The 15,156-nt window shown below is 43.3% G+C and overlaps 1 protein-coding gene across 25 annotated transcripts in view; it reads left to right on the top strand.

Annotated features, from left to right (window-relative positions):
* Positions 1-15,156, top strand: part of ADGRL3 (adhesion G protein-coupled receptor L3) — a 498,089-nt gene that overhangs the window by 347,410 nt on the left and 135,523 nt on the right. For 24 of the 25 annotated variants that reach the window (XR_010439890.1, XM_064711138.1, XM_064711142.1 and 21 more), the window contains one exon: positions 9,061-9,141. The exons of the other annotated variant lie outside the window; for it this stretch is intronic. Coding sequence is in view for 23 of the 24 variants with exons in the window: in XM_064711138.1 (XP_064567208.1) it covers positions 9,061-9,141 (81 nt within the window). In the remaining variant the exon portion in view is untranslated. The remainder of the gene's footprint in view (positions 1-9,060; positions 9,142-15,156) is intronic. 25 annotated transcript variants of the gene reach the window in all.

Raw genomic sequence — 15,156 nt, 5'->3', positions numbered from 1 at the left:
AGAAGAAAAGAGAAAAAATAAAAAAGGAAAGACAAGATGGCTTAGATTCCTGTTCTTTTAGGTCACAGAGCATAATACCCACTCTTGTTTCATTTCTTCATCAAATCATGTCGTGTTAATCTCGTTTGCTGCTTGATCACTCCCTTTGAGATGGAATCTATCCCCTCTTGCAGTGTCCCACTGCATCACTGCTGGGGCTTGGCAGGAATGCAGGGCCAGGCAGGCAGCACTGCCTGTCCCAGGGCTCCTGATGCAGATCAAAAGAAGTGATTAATGCAGTTGGGGTGCACTGACCCACAGGGAAAGCAGATTATTCATCTTTGCACTTCCTTAAGGAGAGCAGTTGATGAAAAATACCTGTAAAGAAGAAAATGCTTTTATGCTTTGTTGTCTGACAGCCCTTTCTGGGCTGCAGTCTCAGGCAGGAATAGTCACAGAGACCCATGGGAGATAAGATTTAAGGTTTGCATGCTGTATTGGCCACATAGCAATGGAAGATGGAGCTGATGAAGCTGGACAGGAGGATGCAGGTTGAGAGGCAGGGAATCAGGCTGTGATGAAATGGGGGCTCACAGCAGAAGTACAGGCAGTACTGGGGAGGTACAGTGTGAAAATGGAGAGATATAAAGGTTGGAAAATAAAGACAAAATTGGAGGGGACATCTCCTGGAGGCTGTCACAAATGGAGGCAGGGGAGAGTGACAAATTCTTGGACCACATCACACAGTATCTAAAACCACGAGACACTTCAATTACTGTCTCCAGGCTGGTGACTCACAGATCTACCTGTCTGCTCTGGACATGTCTCCTACCTCATAATCCAGCATCTCAGCTGATTTCTCTGACAAACCCCCTGGATGCTTTGCCACTGAAATTTAAGCCCAGCATGGCAAGAGCTTCTGCCTGATTTCTTCTTCTCCCCCACTGCTCCCCCTTCTGCATGAACAAGAGTGGCATCAGTAAGAGAATGACAGGGCTGTGTCCCAAGCTCTGCCTCTGAGGAGCTGTGTGCTGTAATGCATTTGGCTTTCATTAAACCCCTTGACCTGGAGTTGCTCTTTAAATTATGCTGGCAGGTGAATTTAAAGCTGTCTGAAAGGCAGTGAGGGAAGGTTGCAGTTGGTGGGAGTCTCCCTGGGGCAAGGAGAGAGTCTGGTGTGGGACTAGAGGGGCAGTCCAGATACAATGCCACCACTGTTCCCAGCTGTGGCTTTTTGTTGTGGTTAAACTGATAGCTGTCCTCATCCCACCCCTGGCTCTTTTATTCTTCCCCTTTCCTATGCCTCAGATCTGGCACTGCTGCCACAGCAGCCTGAATTGGTTCTGCTCATTGAGCCAGTGGAAAACAAGTCATTATTGTTTTCAGTGGGGCATTTTCCATCAGATCAGCTCTACCTCGCCCTGTGCTTGCCTTAATTGCCAGATCTGCTCCAGGAGAGGAGATGGGAATGCCTGGCCATGCCACAGGGGAGAGGAGAGTGCTGTGAAATGGTTCACTCTAACATGAGGCTGCAGCCTTGATTAAGAGCTGCACCCAGCTAGAAGAGATGGGGAAAAAAAGAAATAGTCAGCAATATTCCTTCCCTTGAAAGAAAGGGAAAAATAAAGCAAAATCTTCTGATTATGGGATCTGCTGCTCAGCATCTGATAGTGTGAGGTGGACAGCCCCAAGGAGATACTTTTCAAAGCAATATAAGGAATTATTTTGCCTCTGCAGGAGATAGACTGGATGGCTTTGGCTGGATTTTCCCTAAACTTCTCCATGCCAAGTCATTTCAGGCACACCTGGGGCAGAACAGGCTGGACTTGACCCACTGAGGAGGTCGGGAACATCCTGTTTGACTTTGGGACAAGAACAGAGTAAGGACAGCAGGCACTCAGCTCTTTATATCGAAGTCAATCTCTGAGAGGTGGCTAAAAAACATCTTTCTTGGTTTTGCTGTATTTGCCATTGCTAAACCTGCTCTGGGTGGTTTGTGACCAATATTTGTCATCTGTTCCAGGGCTCTGAGGACTGCATTGCTCCAAATCCCTCTGTTCCCTCTGCACCAAAATCCTCCTCCTCTCCCATGTTTTTCAGTACAGGTGGCTGATAAATCGTATTTCATAGCACAGTGAGCACATCTGGGAGGGGAGGGAAAATTCAACATGTCATGTTTCTTTAGCCTGCTGGGCAAGCCTGTGGGGAGATGAGCTCAAAAAAAGTGCAGCCCTGGAGGGCAGGTCCTGCTTTGGGCACTGGGGCAAGCCAGGCCTGGATGCAGCCTTGCTGCCTTATGGTTGGGGGACAGGGGAGACAGGAGATCTTTAACACAGTTTAATTATCATGGCACGTGTGAAATATTTCCCAGTTTTTTTAGTTCTTCTTTCTTCCCAGCCTTTCTACCAGGCTCTCGTAGCACAGTGTAGGTTTTGGGGTGTGCACTGCAGGATGCAGAGCATCACTGGAACCAAGGTGCTGCTAAATTCAAATGTTTTGAAGTCCTTAATAGAAGGATGAGGTTCATCCAAAAACAAATTATGATGATCGCACATCAAAATGAGGAATCTTGGTGTGACTTTAAGATGCTCATTCACCTCTGACTTCAGCTGGAGTATGAGTTTCTGAGTCCTAAATACTCCTTGGAAAATACATATCTGCCACTAGTGAAAAGCTTCAGGTTGTTTTACCTGCTCTAATACTCAGGTTTTAACCCATTCCTTTGGCTTTAACCCATTCCCATTCCTATTTTAGTCCTTATTTTCTCCTGTAGCTCAAACCTATCCTTGGTGCTCCCAGGTAGTGGCTGTCACATGAGGGACAGCTTGGTCATCAAAAAGGGTCACTTTGATGTCCTTCCTCTCATGGTTAGCGTTGTTTGTTGTGACAAATTAAAAATAGGAATAGTAACATCTCAGAAGAGTCTAGGCCAACCTCTCCTTATGTAGGCATGCTGCCAGATGCTGCTTTTGGATTTGCATTTTCTCTAAAGCATGAGATGCATGCGTGACAGGGACTTAGCCAAACATCTCCCCAGTCTACCCCTTTCCCTGCATTCTTCTCTGAACTTTCTTCCTCGCAGCCAAGGTCGTCTTCGCATTTCCAGCTACTTTGACTGAGCCTGGAGTTTGCTTTAGCTCTGGGAAACTCAGCCATAGCCCACTGAGGCTACTGGTGTTGGTACCCTCTGTTTTCAGCAGGCAGGTGTGACAGGAGCCAGCTGTCCCTCATGGAAGCCGCACTGCAAGTACCCTCCTCTGTCCTGCTGCAGTGCCTTTAAGCTTGCTTAAATAGTTTCTGGTATGAAATACAAGAGGCAAAATGGCAAGGGAAATGTAGCCAGAGAGCTCCTCCTGGAAAAGAGGGTTTTCTTGTACTCAGAAGCATCCACGGCTTGGAGGGAAGCACAGGGAAATGACCGTGGGAGCGAGGGAAGAGCAGGGAGAGCGTGAGTTGCTGCTACCCTAAGGAGTTAAAAGGGCATTGAGAGATGAAAGAGAGATGTACAGATGAAAGAGAGAGACTCCATAAAAGGCCATGAATAAATGAAGCAGTGGACAGAATCTGTGCTAACTCTGACACGTCTGAGGAAGAGAATGGCTTTATAAAAGCTTTATTTAAAAAGAAGGCTTTTAATGCAAAATGGAAGAGGGTGGGCAGTGAGGGAATGGTGTTTTGTAAATGAAAGGCAGACAAAAAGGCTGCCCGGAGAACTCTGAATATATGCAGAGTAATAGGTCTGAATTAAATTTGTTTAATGGCATGTCAAAAGAGTTTGTTAACAAGCCCACCAGCTTTTTAATTTCTCTTTGCGTATGTTTTTATATATGCCTACATATTATGGGATTCAAAAAGAGGGGAGAAAAAAGGACAAGAAAAAATTAACTAGTTTTGAAAATGAGAGAGGATGAGAATGATGATCCTAGACTCCAACAAAGTGTATGTAGTCTTTTGCTAGTGAATAAATTGGATTGTTTTAAAAATCATGTTCACATTTACAGAATTACATAAATGTTCCCAAAAAGTAATGTTGTAGTTTATAGATCAAATCATCGCAAACTAGACTGCTTTTAAAAATTATTATTTTCAGTTACATGGGGAGAAAAGCCACAGTATGTAAAGAATATTTTATCTGTAGAGATATTAGTAAAATTGTCATTATGTTTTCCAAGCATTTTTCTCAGAATGTTTTTTGCATACCTAGTATGTGTCCATCCTATTGTTATTTTTTTATAAAGTAAAAATATATGAAGAACTGAAATGAAAGGCTCAGGAATGGACATGTGGTTTCATGGTATTACCTAATTAATGATCCAAGCAAATGGACTTGGACAAAACAGATGAGGGATTAAATCCATGGAGGTGCCTGCATTCAAAGGTGCAGACAAGAGGGGGTGTAGGAGAGGCAGTACCTGGGAACACGGGTCATCAGAGATACCAGCACGAAATTAAATTAAATCCTCTGCATGAAATGCTGACTAGGTTGTCTAAAAAAGGATCTTGGGAACTGGTGAACCTGTGGAAGACAAAAGAATGCTAAAATAGGCTGGAAAATGGGTGGAAATCTGAGTAATCTGACATGACAGTAAAAAAATGTGTTGCAGTGATCACCTCTGGATAAGGACAGCAAAGAAAAGGGACTCTCATCCCTTGAGAACAAAGAGTCTGAAGGATGTTTGTTTAAAAAAATATATCTCCTGGTGGCTTCTCACTGCTGCTGCTGGATGTGAGTCAGGTGTGGGGCAGAACTGCATTTCACGTGCACAACTGTCCATACCCACCATGGGCACTGAGCAAAGGAGTAGCAGGGAAAAGGGAGAGCCATTCGTTCAGGTGACTGTGGTTGTCTCCATGGCATCACCAGGGCTTTAGGAGACAAGTCACCAAATGTTTTAAAAGGCCTTTTAGCCTTGTAAATGTTGGGGTTTTTTTCCTTTGCTTTTGGGGGTTTGAATCTTTCAGTCTTATGTTTTCTGTTCAGGTTTTCTCTTTGGTAGTGCACTGGAAAATCTCAGGTAGAAAATAAGCAGGGGCCAGTCAGAAAAGTTTCCCAAGTGCACACGTGACAGTGTGCATTGTACTTGAAAAAAATCAAATGTCACCAGCACTGGAAATTCGGTCCAGGATAAGGAGGAAGGCCTTCTCTCTCAGGTACTAAAAACAGTGGGTATGCTTCCAAAAAGGATCAAGAGGAAGTGATTTCAATAGATACACACATGAGACTTCTTTGTTGCTACTTTTCTTGGTTAGCCCATGCATTTGCAGATTTTTTTCTGTAGTTTTATATCATTGCAGCTACAGATGACTAAATCACTTAGGGGCAGATTTTTGAAGATGTGTGGATGTTTATTTTCTGTCTATGACCATCCAGATCCCTTTTTTAAAAAAAACAGGAAAGAAAAAAAATCCCTTAGGCCAAGCTATTATGTTTCCTTCAGCCTTCACAAAACATTATCTTTGTTCTCCTAAGTTATTGGCTTTTTAAAATGCAGTGTATCTGTTAAGTGTCAGACCCGAAAATAATGGCCAGTCAAGCACTTTTTCTAATTCACAAACATCTTTCTCATTTCCTCTACCTGAGGAGGGCATGTCACCAGATAGACTTTGAAGGTCATATCCATATTGTTGCTCCCAAAATTGTTTCTACCAAACATGGGGGTTTTTTTCACATTGTCACAGCGCATGCAGGTGGCCTGGCTCCTATGAAGACTGCTGGTCTGTGGCTACCTGTGCCACACCTGTGCTTGCCCTGTCTCACCTGAGATGGGATTGATATTTTTGATATTTAGGCAGTGTTGGCCCACCCTGCATCCCTATGTTTTGGTGCGAGAAAAGCAGGTCAGGGATGATCCACAGCTGTCTTCCAGCATTATCCCTCACAGGGAACCATGGGCACAGGCCTCTTCAGGCAAGAGGGGTGAAGGAAACAGAACACAACCTGAGCTGGTAGGTGCAAAATTGGCAGCTTCATCAAACATTACTTTGGTGATTACATTTGATTGCTGTTTACTTTTTTACCTGGGAGCTGGCTGCAGAAAGAGCAGATGGGTAAAGGCAGGGTGGGATTGGGACAAGGCCATGCAAGTTGTTCTGATACAAGGCGTGCTTAACTTCCCATCAGCAACAGAGACATTTTGACCTTTGTTAGTTTATCAGAAGTCTCTTTCTTTTTCCTGCATCACTGTCAGCTCAGACTCAATATGCAGAGAAAACAACTGAAGGACTGGAGAGACAGTTGTGGAGTGTTGGTGTGTTTCTGCCTTTTATTTATTTATTTATTTTTAAGGCTCTCACATCCATTTTTTAAAGTGCTTTTCTGCAGCAGCTGGAACTGAAGAGAGGGAGTCCCTCATTGCTAGGACTGGGGCTTACAGTAAGCACCTGAAACTGCAGAACTCACTCCACAGGGACTGGGAGTCAGCCTCACTTGGGAAAGCTTGTTCTGTCAGTCTTTGAGATCAGCTTGACCTGTACCAGTGATATCAGTCTCAAAACCTTTCATAGGTACATTGGGTAATTTTTTTTTCAACTGAGTGAGTTGGCAGCATTTTTAATGCCATTATAGCCAAGGAGACCATGTACTTGTGCACCAGCCCCATTGTCAGGCCTTGCTTCTTCTTCCCCTTGCCTCCCTTCCCTCAACTGTCTCAAAGGTCACCACTGGCAATAATGGTAAAACCAAAGCAAAAATGTGATTCTGCTGATTAAAAATATTCATAAGGTAATAGCAGAGACCCTTTGTTTCTCCAGTTTGAACACTCTGATGAGTCTGAAGAACAAGTGAACTGGCATTCATGCCCAGAAAATGAATCACAACAATTGTTTGCATAGCTTTTTTTGGAGAAGGAACATTATAACCCAAAGTTTGATTTATTAGCATTGAGAGAAGTGTGCAGTGTAACAGAAGTCTGGGGGTTTTTTTAGCAGTATGTAGTAGTAGTAACAGAAGTCTGATTTTATTTTTTTTTTTTTGCATCAGCAGCAAATAGATAAAAGCTTTCTGCAACTTGTTTCATTTATCACTAGAGAGCATTTGATGCTACTGCTTCCTCCATATAAAGTAAAAGCCTTAATAAAGCAATAATAAGCTTCCATAGTTATTACTCAATTGTAGCGAATGTCTAAACAAACTTACAGATGTGTTTTAGTCTTTCATGTAATGTGGGTGTATCTTATTTACTCCAGTGTAGCCCTTTAAGCCTCCAGAATAATTCTTTATTTTTGGTTTGTTCCCAGGAAAAACAGGTGATTAAAAAAAACTCAACCAAACAAAAAAAACCCTAAACCCATGTGTCAGCAGTTGTGCTCAGAGCAAGTCCAGCAAAGGGCCATAATGATGATAAAGGGATTGAAGCATCTCTTTGTGGGGATGGGCTGAAAAGCTGTGAGTATCCAGCCTGGACCAAATCATCCAAGGGATCTTACTGATGTGTAGAAGTACATGATGACAGGGAATAAAAAAGATGGAGCCAGGCTCTTCTTACAGGCAGATAATGGAAAAGCTTTTCTGGTTTTTTTTTTCTTTTCCTATGAGGGTGGTAAGGCACTGGTACAGATTGCCCAGAGAGATTGTGGAGTCTCCGTCCTTACAGATATTGGAAATCAGATTGGACACTTGCTATGGGCTCTTGCTGCCCTTGAGCTGGGCTAGGTGATTTCCAGAGTTTCCTGCCAAGCTCAGCTGTTTTACATTTCAGTGGCATCTTTGATGCAGCAAATGAGGAGACTGTTCTGTGTTATAAGGGCGCTGATCATCCTGCACACTGAGCAGCTCGGAGTGAGAGAAGACCGGCTGCTTGTTTCTGCTGCAGAACCGAGCACTATTAAATGATGACTTTGCTCACTAATGACATCAAATGGGTTTTTAACATGTAAACGAGGAGAGGAAAGCAGAGTGACTTGTTGTTTGCTATGGATTCGCCTGAAGCAAATTTCCCATGTTAAAGCAAATACAGAATTTATGATGTGTCGGTAGATTTTAAACCTGAATTACGTCCAGTTGTTGTAATGGCTAATAATGCAAATTATCTGAGTCATCCTCAGTGTAAAGCAGTAAACATAACCTGCACATTCAGATACACTTCTTTTTTTTTTCCTCTCCCCTTTCTCATTAATATTTTATCTCCCTGAAGAGATGCTTTCAACATATTATGTGTACCAGCATACTGTGCTTGTGGTATTCCTGGATGTCATTACAAAGAAGCCTGAAGACTGTACTGCTGCTCCTCTGCCTGTGACGCTAGCTTGGAAATTGCTTGGAGCAACAACAGCAAGTGTCAACAGGGAGCTGTATTAATTATTTGGAATGTGTCTCTTAAGAGGAATCAACTGCTTTTATTGCAGAACGAATATTACTTGAAATGGGAAGGTTACTCTAACTGTTATCATAATCTATGTGTCATTAACTTTCCATGTTTAGAAGAACAGATTAACAACCCTGTAAATTGGTACAGTAAATAGATGAATTATAAAAAAGTGTTTTTATTATAAATAGAAGTTTCTTGATATAGTTACCTCCAAATTGTTGGAAAAGGATTGAGTCTTTAGCAACTGAGAAACTGCATGATGATGTTGAGAACCAAAAACATCTTCCACTCATGTCAAAGCAATGCTGAGCTCTGAAAAATATGTGTGTCTCCTGCAGGTGGGAAAAACAGGTGGGATTGTGCTTCATGCCATGCTTCCTTCTAAAATGGCTGTGACATAGGAACACTTGTTTCCCTCCTGAAGTGAGATTAACAGATTGAATGGGTTTGTATGAAATTGGGTTCTCTTCCATAGCATATATATAGAGAGAGAGAAAAAACGTTTCAGGAGAACATGGTGTAAAGTATATGTAGTAGTGGTAAAGCAGGTGTAACTAAAGTTCACCAGAGTACCCCTCTCTGCAAGAAAGAAGTGAGAGATGGAAGTGATTTCAGCTTGTCACCAGGTGCCTCCACAAATGGGAAGTTCATTGTGAAAAACACACAGAACAAAATACTTGTGAGACTGCTTTGAATCCAAATGCTGTGTATTTGACTGTAGCCCTGATAGATCTTTGTAGGAAACAGCAGAACTAAACCACTTATTTGTCCACAGGGCAGGCTCACCACGGGCAGGTTTCCTACATTGCCCCACCGATCCACCTGGATTCGGATCTGGAGAGACCGCCATCCAAGGGTGAGTCAGTGGGACAGTCTCCATTCTTGCATTACAAACCAGCCACAGCCATGGGTGGTTATCACTCACTTGTTCACCGAGCCTCCATGGCCAAACTGTCACACTCCATCCAAGGACGAATTAATTAATTAGGGGAGCAGATTAATTCCTGCAGGAGAGATGTACATAGGCTGACCGTGTCCCATGTGTCCCATTGCGTAACTTTGAACATCCCATCACTTCACAGGGTGGTTTGCTCTCCCCACTAGTTCACTCCTGCAGGGACAGGTACACTGTAGGTCCTGCCCTCTGTCTTGCACCTTTCCTTCTTAATGGCAGTGCAAAGGCACAGGCAGCTGCTGGCAGAGTTCAAGAAGGCAGATTTCCACTGCCCTTCAGGTGAGTAAAGGTTGCACAGTGGTTCAAGCCTAGATTCAGTCCTCATTGCTGTTGCTTGAGGGGTTTTTTCCTAGACTTGGTAAGGACATTCATTACAGAGGATGAATTAAATTTTAGGTGGGCTGATTGCCCTTGGGAGTGATGCTAGTAGCCAATTTGTACAGAGTTAGTCCAGAATAGCCCTGCTAAGACAGGTACCTGGCTTGAAAGGTGCAAATAAAGTAGTATGAATGCAAGCACTTGATTTCTTTGCCCCATTTGGACGATCATTCCCTAGTGCTGAGTCCCCAGTGTTTGCCCCTGAGGCCTGGGGAAATGAGATTGTCTCCAAAGCAAGCATATGTGGTGGTGCAGACTTCTTACACCTCCCTTTGCTCCTCTTGGTTAGACTGGCCAATATTCAGGTATGATATTGAAGTAAATAGGTTGTTCTTCTTGGAATAAATGATAGCAAAGCAAAAATTGTACAGGATTATGAAGGGATTTCTTGGTCTATCTGCAACTGGATATTAACATCAAACTCCGGGAATGTTGTGGAAGAAAAGGGAAGGAGGAGAACAGCCAAAGTATAATAGCATAGAGATATTCTATGCCTTAGGTTTGGGGTTTTTTTCCCTTTTTCCCACTCTTCCAAGGGTGCTACAGTGACAGAAAGAGTACCAAATCTACCTGTATGGTGATTGTCACCGTTCTGCCACAACACTGTAAGGCTGCTGGTGTGTGTTTGTGTCTGCACGTTTCCCTAACTGCTCTTAATTGAAAAATGTGAGGTGGAACCACGTGCTGGGTGGTGTGAGGATGCCAGATTCACAGTTCTCTCTCCAAATCTGGTCTTGCCATGAGTCAGGCTGGTTGTGCACAATCTTTTGGTAGTCCACAACCTACGTTCAGCTTTAAGTACCCTGGGATTTGACATGTGCATTTGAGATCATCAGCTGCTTCTAAGTGATTTGAAAACCTCCAGTTCTGTGGTAAAATTTACTACCTTGCTTTTATGGCCGAGCACTCTAGTGAGGCAGAGACAGTTATGACTTGCAGGACCTTCTTGCTCTAGTCTGTCATTGAGGTGATGAATCAGAGCTTACATAGAATAGGTCAGTGTAAATCCTTGCCTTGGCATCTGAACAGACTGTAGAATATTGAAGGATGCTGGAACAGCAGCAGGACAGAGAACCTGTGTCTTGCCTCCTCCAAGCTGAAAGAGCTAAAGACTGACAAAACTCTTCAGTGATCTGCTGTTCATGAGGGCAGAGCTACCTCCACAAGATAAATGGCAGTGCCACCAGGAGCAGGGCAAAGTGGGTCAGGCAGAACAGTTGCAGTGCTTGCAGAGAGGGTAAAATGGAGTTTATCCAACATAAACTGCTACACTGACAGCTTCCACCAGGGCCTCCTCCCCCCTGGTTGAGAGATCTTAAAGAAGGAGCTGCTCATGGTAGAAGAACTGATATTACTGCTGCTGTGTGCTGGTAAAAGGACTTGAATACTCTTGTGTAACTTAATAGGAAAAGGCCAGAGAGAAAGCCAGCTCTGGAGGCATCAGTCTATTAGCTGGTGACTAGGGGCTGTTAAAAACATGGTAATTGGTACTGTCTCCTGGGGGAAGAGCAAGGCTTTCTTCTGGCCCTGGGATGTGGGATGTGTAGCCCTGCTGCCTCATTTCTAGTCTCAGCATCCAAAATCCGTTAGAGTATTGTAATAATTTTTTCCCCATAAGTATATTAGGCTCATAATTCCTTTTTGTTTGTCGGCTTTTTCTGACACCTTATGGCATGCTTGGGTCATGTTCCAAGCTTCATCCACAAGAGCTGTTTTAAACAAAGAAGTCAAAAACACCTGTCCTTAAGCTTGTGTTCCTCACATTTCCTGTAGTTGTATGTCTAAAACCACAGCAGCATTATGACAGTCAGCATAAACCATTAATGCTTCTGGCTGCTCCTTTGATGCTCTTCATTTCCCCTCCATGCTTACCCTTGCACTAAGCTGAGCACCTGGTGCAAGCCAACTTTGCACTCAGAGTGGCAAAAAGAAACAGCCACCATACAGTTTTAATTGTAATAAATGGAAATAGAACCTGGGTAGGATGCTTTAAGAGAAGCATCTTTCCTTCCTGTATTCTGAAAAAAATACAGCTTTACTGCTCCTGTGGGTCTATGCAGTTGCAATTCTCAGCTGACAGATTTATTTGTAACTGCCTCTTCCTTTTCCTTTTTAAAAATTTTATCACTGGTGACATTTACACACATTGTTTATGCATGCAGGGGATTTTTACCTGCCTTTCAGAGTCCTGACTCTGGTGGTGAATAGAGTATAAACTGCAGTAGTTTACTAGTACATTAGTGTCACTGTGCATTACAGGGTAATTACTCTGAGCCACTGCTCTGTGCAGCCACCCAGTAATGACACTGTACATCACTGAATAGAAATGAAGCCTTGAATCAGCATTTTTCATCAAGACACCTCTTAGTCCCCACCCGCTTTTTAATTTGAGGCCGTTGTAAATTCAGTTCCGTGTATGAAGCGTTGTTAACTACCATTTTTACACCTCCTTTCAATCCAACAATTTGGATGTGACTACCTGATTTTTATGCAAGTGTTTGCACCCTCTTTGTACAGAATAATTCCAGGCACAGCTGAAACCTTAGGTTGTGATATCACAGACTGAAGATGAAACCAGTGTTTAAAATTGGTTACTGACAATAGCAAGGAGTTTCATAGATGAGTCACACTGATACTCTGGCTTAGAAAGGGATTTTATAGAATTATCATATATAGCAATAAATTATATAAAATGTTTATTTAATTTAAAATTGAATTAAATTCTCAAATTCTGCAAGGTACTAAAACACAGTAAAGAGGTGAATTAAACACACCAAGTATGTGCACTAAAACAATTTTTAAAGCTGTGTAGAAGTAGATCTTAAACCTATATGTGGAATCATATTGAACTTGAAATGTATGCCTGGCATTTAAAGCTAGACAGCCCAAGAAACTCTCCTGCCCTGTTGAGCTGATGTTTTGTAAAGGTTTCCTTCTAAGCTGAAGTCCAGAGAGTGGTTATCTTGGAGATTGATATGCTTGAAGTCAGTACATTTCCTAAACACTAACTGATAAGCAAAACTTTGGACTGATCCCCAGTTCTAGAAATAAATACCAAATAAAGGAGGCACTGGAAATTCTTATCCTTCTGTGCAGATTTCTCTAGCCAGGGATGTTGTTGTGGCACCATGTTAAGGCACTGTGGGAGGTTTTCCTGTAAACCTCAGTTATCAGGTTCATATTCCATCAACACAGAATCTGGCCCTAGTCCTTAGACAGCATATCAGAGAGCCAGAGGATTTGCTGGTTTTGCACCTTTCTTTTCCATCGCAGTGGGAGATGTCCCTTTGTGGTTTTTTCTTCAAAACCTGGATCCATTCTGCCATTTTTCCCTCCTTTGCATTTGCAGTCTCTGTGGGAGAACCTTTCCTGAACACAACAGAAGCACAGTGAAATCCTATAACCAAAAATAGAGTAGGCTTTTTGTAAGTGTGCATTCTGGGTCTTATTTGTTTTTCCCCTCCCAAAGGTCCCGAGAGGGTCGATGGCTTTGCAGATGATGTAGGAGGATCTGACAGCTGGGCTTATTGCACATCCCCAGCCCTCCTTCCCAGGTCCAGAGGAAGGGGAGTGCAGGGCAGCAAGGCCCAGTGGCACTCCTTGCCTTAATTCAAGCTGACACTTGGGGTCACACATCCTGTGCTCACCCGGCCCTGAGACCCCAGCTTGCCTGCCTCTCCCTCTCTGGTCCAGCACTGAGAGAGAAGTGCTGTCCTGGACTGCCTGCTGTGAGCCAATGCTCGCCAGGCACCCTCTGTTTCCAGACTTTTTCATTTTCTGCTGGAGTCCCCCTGGGGAAGGCATTCTCTCAGCTCAGGAGTCCTTTACAGTGTCCCTCTGCTTTACTCATCCTGCTCCTTCTGGGTTAACTATATGTTTCCAGCTTCTTAAGGCAATATTATTTTCCTCACATAATTCAGGTGGAAGAGTCCAGGGGAGAGGAAAATTTGATGCCTTTAAGCCAAGAAAGGATCATGCAGGGAATACTATTTGGGGTGTCCCGTGCTCAGGACCCTCATTCCCCTTTCCCTATGCAATTCTGGGGTGCTGTATTGTGTCCTGCTCTTTCTTGGTCATGTTCTTTGGTTTTGCTCAGCCTTTTTTCCAAGGATGACATCTCTCAGAACTTACCCTTTGTGGCTGCCCTGAGCCCACTAGAGCATCCCCCTCATTCCTACATGTGCTGTGAGTGCTCATTGCAGGAAGCCAGGACCATCCTGTTATCCCATGTGGCTTTTAGGAAGGCAGTGTGGAAGAGGCATGCAGGAAACTCGTGTTGCACCAGTTTGGTGGAAGGGAGGTGACTGTCACCACAGCTGAACCATCCGTGGAAAGGTTTTGCAATGACTACAAGCCTCGTGTACTGTGAATTTGCAGCTGCCTTGTTTCAAAGTCCGTTCTTGAATCTGTCTGCAGAGATTTGTTTGTTTTGTTCCTTTGCCTTTTGTTCGCTTTTTGTTTGAGTTCTGGATTTTGGTTTTGTTTTTTTTTCCCCCTTGTGATAGACAGCCTCATTCAAGGCTGGATATCCATCTTTAAACAGATCAACATTGCAATGTGGTGGGTTTTGGGCAGAGTGGTAGGTGTCGATGCAGAAGGATACAGGAATCTGCTGCCAGATACGGAGCTTATTTTGGTCCTGAAAATGGTGGAGGGATGGATGAGCTCTGATACAATGCTTTTCTCAGTTTTATGCAGAGCTCTCCGAAAATCTCCCATTGTGGCTCAGGTCTGTTCTGTGATGTGTGCCTTCCTGGACTACACTGATGTTCCTAGGGCAGGCAGCTGCTTTGGACATGAACCATGCTCCATATTTAATTTGTCATTCGATATCATGTATGGGGCTAACAAGTATCATACCTGAGCTCCTGGAAATCTTGCAGCCAGCCTGTACTTCTCCAGTTTGTTTGTTGCCATCAGTAAGGTTCCAGCTTGCATCCTGTAGCTCTCCACAGTCAGAAGGAGTTTGGGTTTTCACTGTGGTGCTGAACTGTTGCTCTGATTCCTCTGGAATGTGTGCTTTCACTGCACAGGAGCACCTTGGGGCATGGCTGTTTATTTATAAGATAACAGCATTTGCTCTAGCAGAAAGCTGGAGCTAACAAAGTCTCTCAAAGAGGAGTGCCAACTCCCGTGTGCTGGTGGAAACTGATCAAAGTATTTACACTTGAAAATATTTAAGGATTTTGGGGAAGGGGAGAAGAACACTCTGAGTGATATTTAACACCTTTTCCATTATTCTTAGTTATCTGAAAAAAAAATTATAAAAGGGCACTTTCTAAGAAGCTTCTTTTTACCAGCTAGCCACTGTCTTGTAAAGGAGTATTGCTATGGAGATCAGCCTGAACTGTGATTTAAAGATGCCTTGAAATGTTACTCTTTGTAGGCCATTTGAAGCCACTGTGTGACCTGATTAAGCTCAAAATGTATGTGAGAAACAGAGCTCACTCTTTGAGATTTTTTAAAAGTTTAATAAGGGATAAAAAGGAACAAACACCCACACTGAGGTGTTTTTGGTGATGGGCAAAAAACAACACC

The sequence above is a fragment of the Zonotrichia leucophrys genome, chromosome 4 (genome assembly GCF_028769735.1).
Source record: "Zonotrichia leucophrys gambelii isolate GWCS_2022_RI chromosome 4, RI_Zleu_2.0, whole genome shotgun sequence".
In the NCBI taxonomy this organism is placed as follows: domain Eukaryota; kingdom Metazoa; phylum Chordata; class Aves; order Passeriformes; family Passerellidae; genus Zonotrichia; species Zonotrichia leucophrys.
Note: the sequence above shows the minus strand (reverse complement) of the source record. Positions and strands in the feature narration are given on the sequence as shown.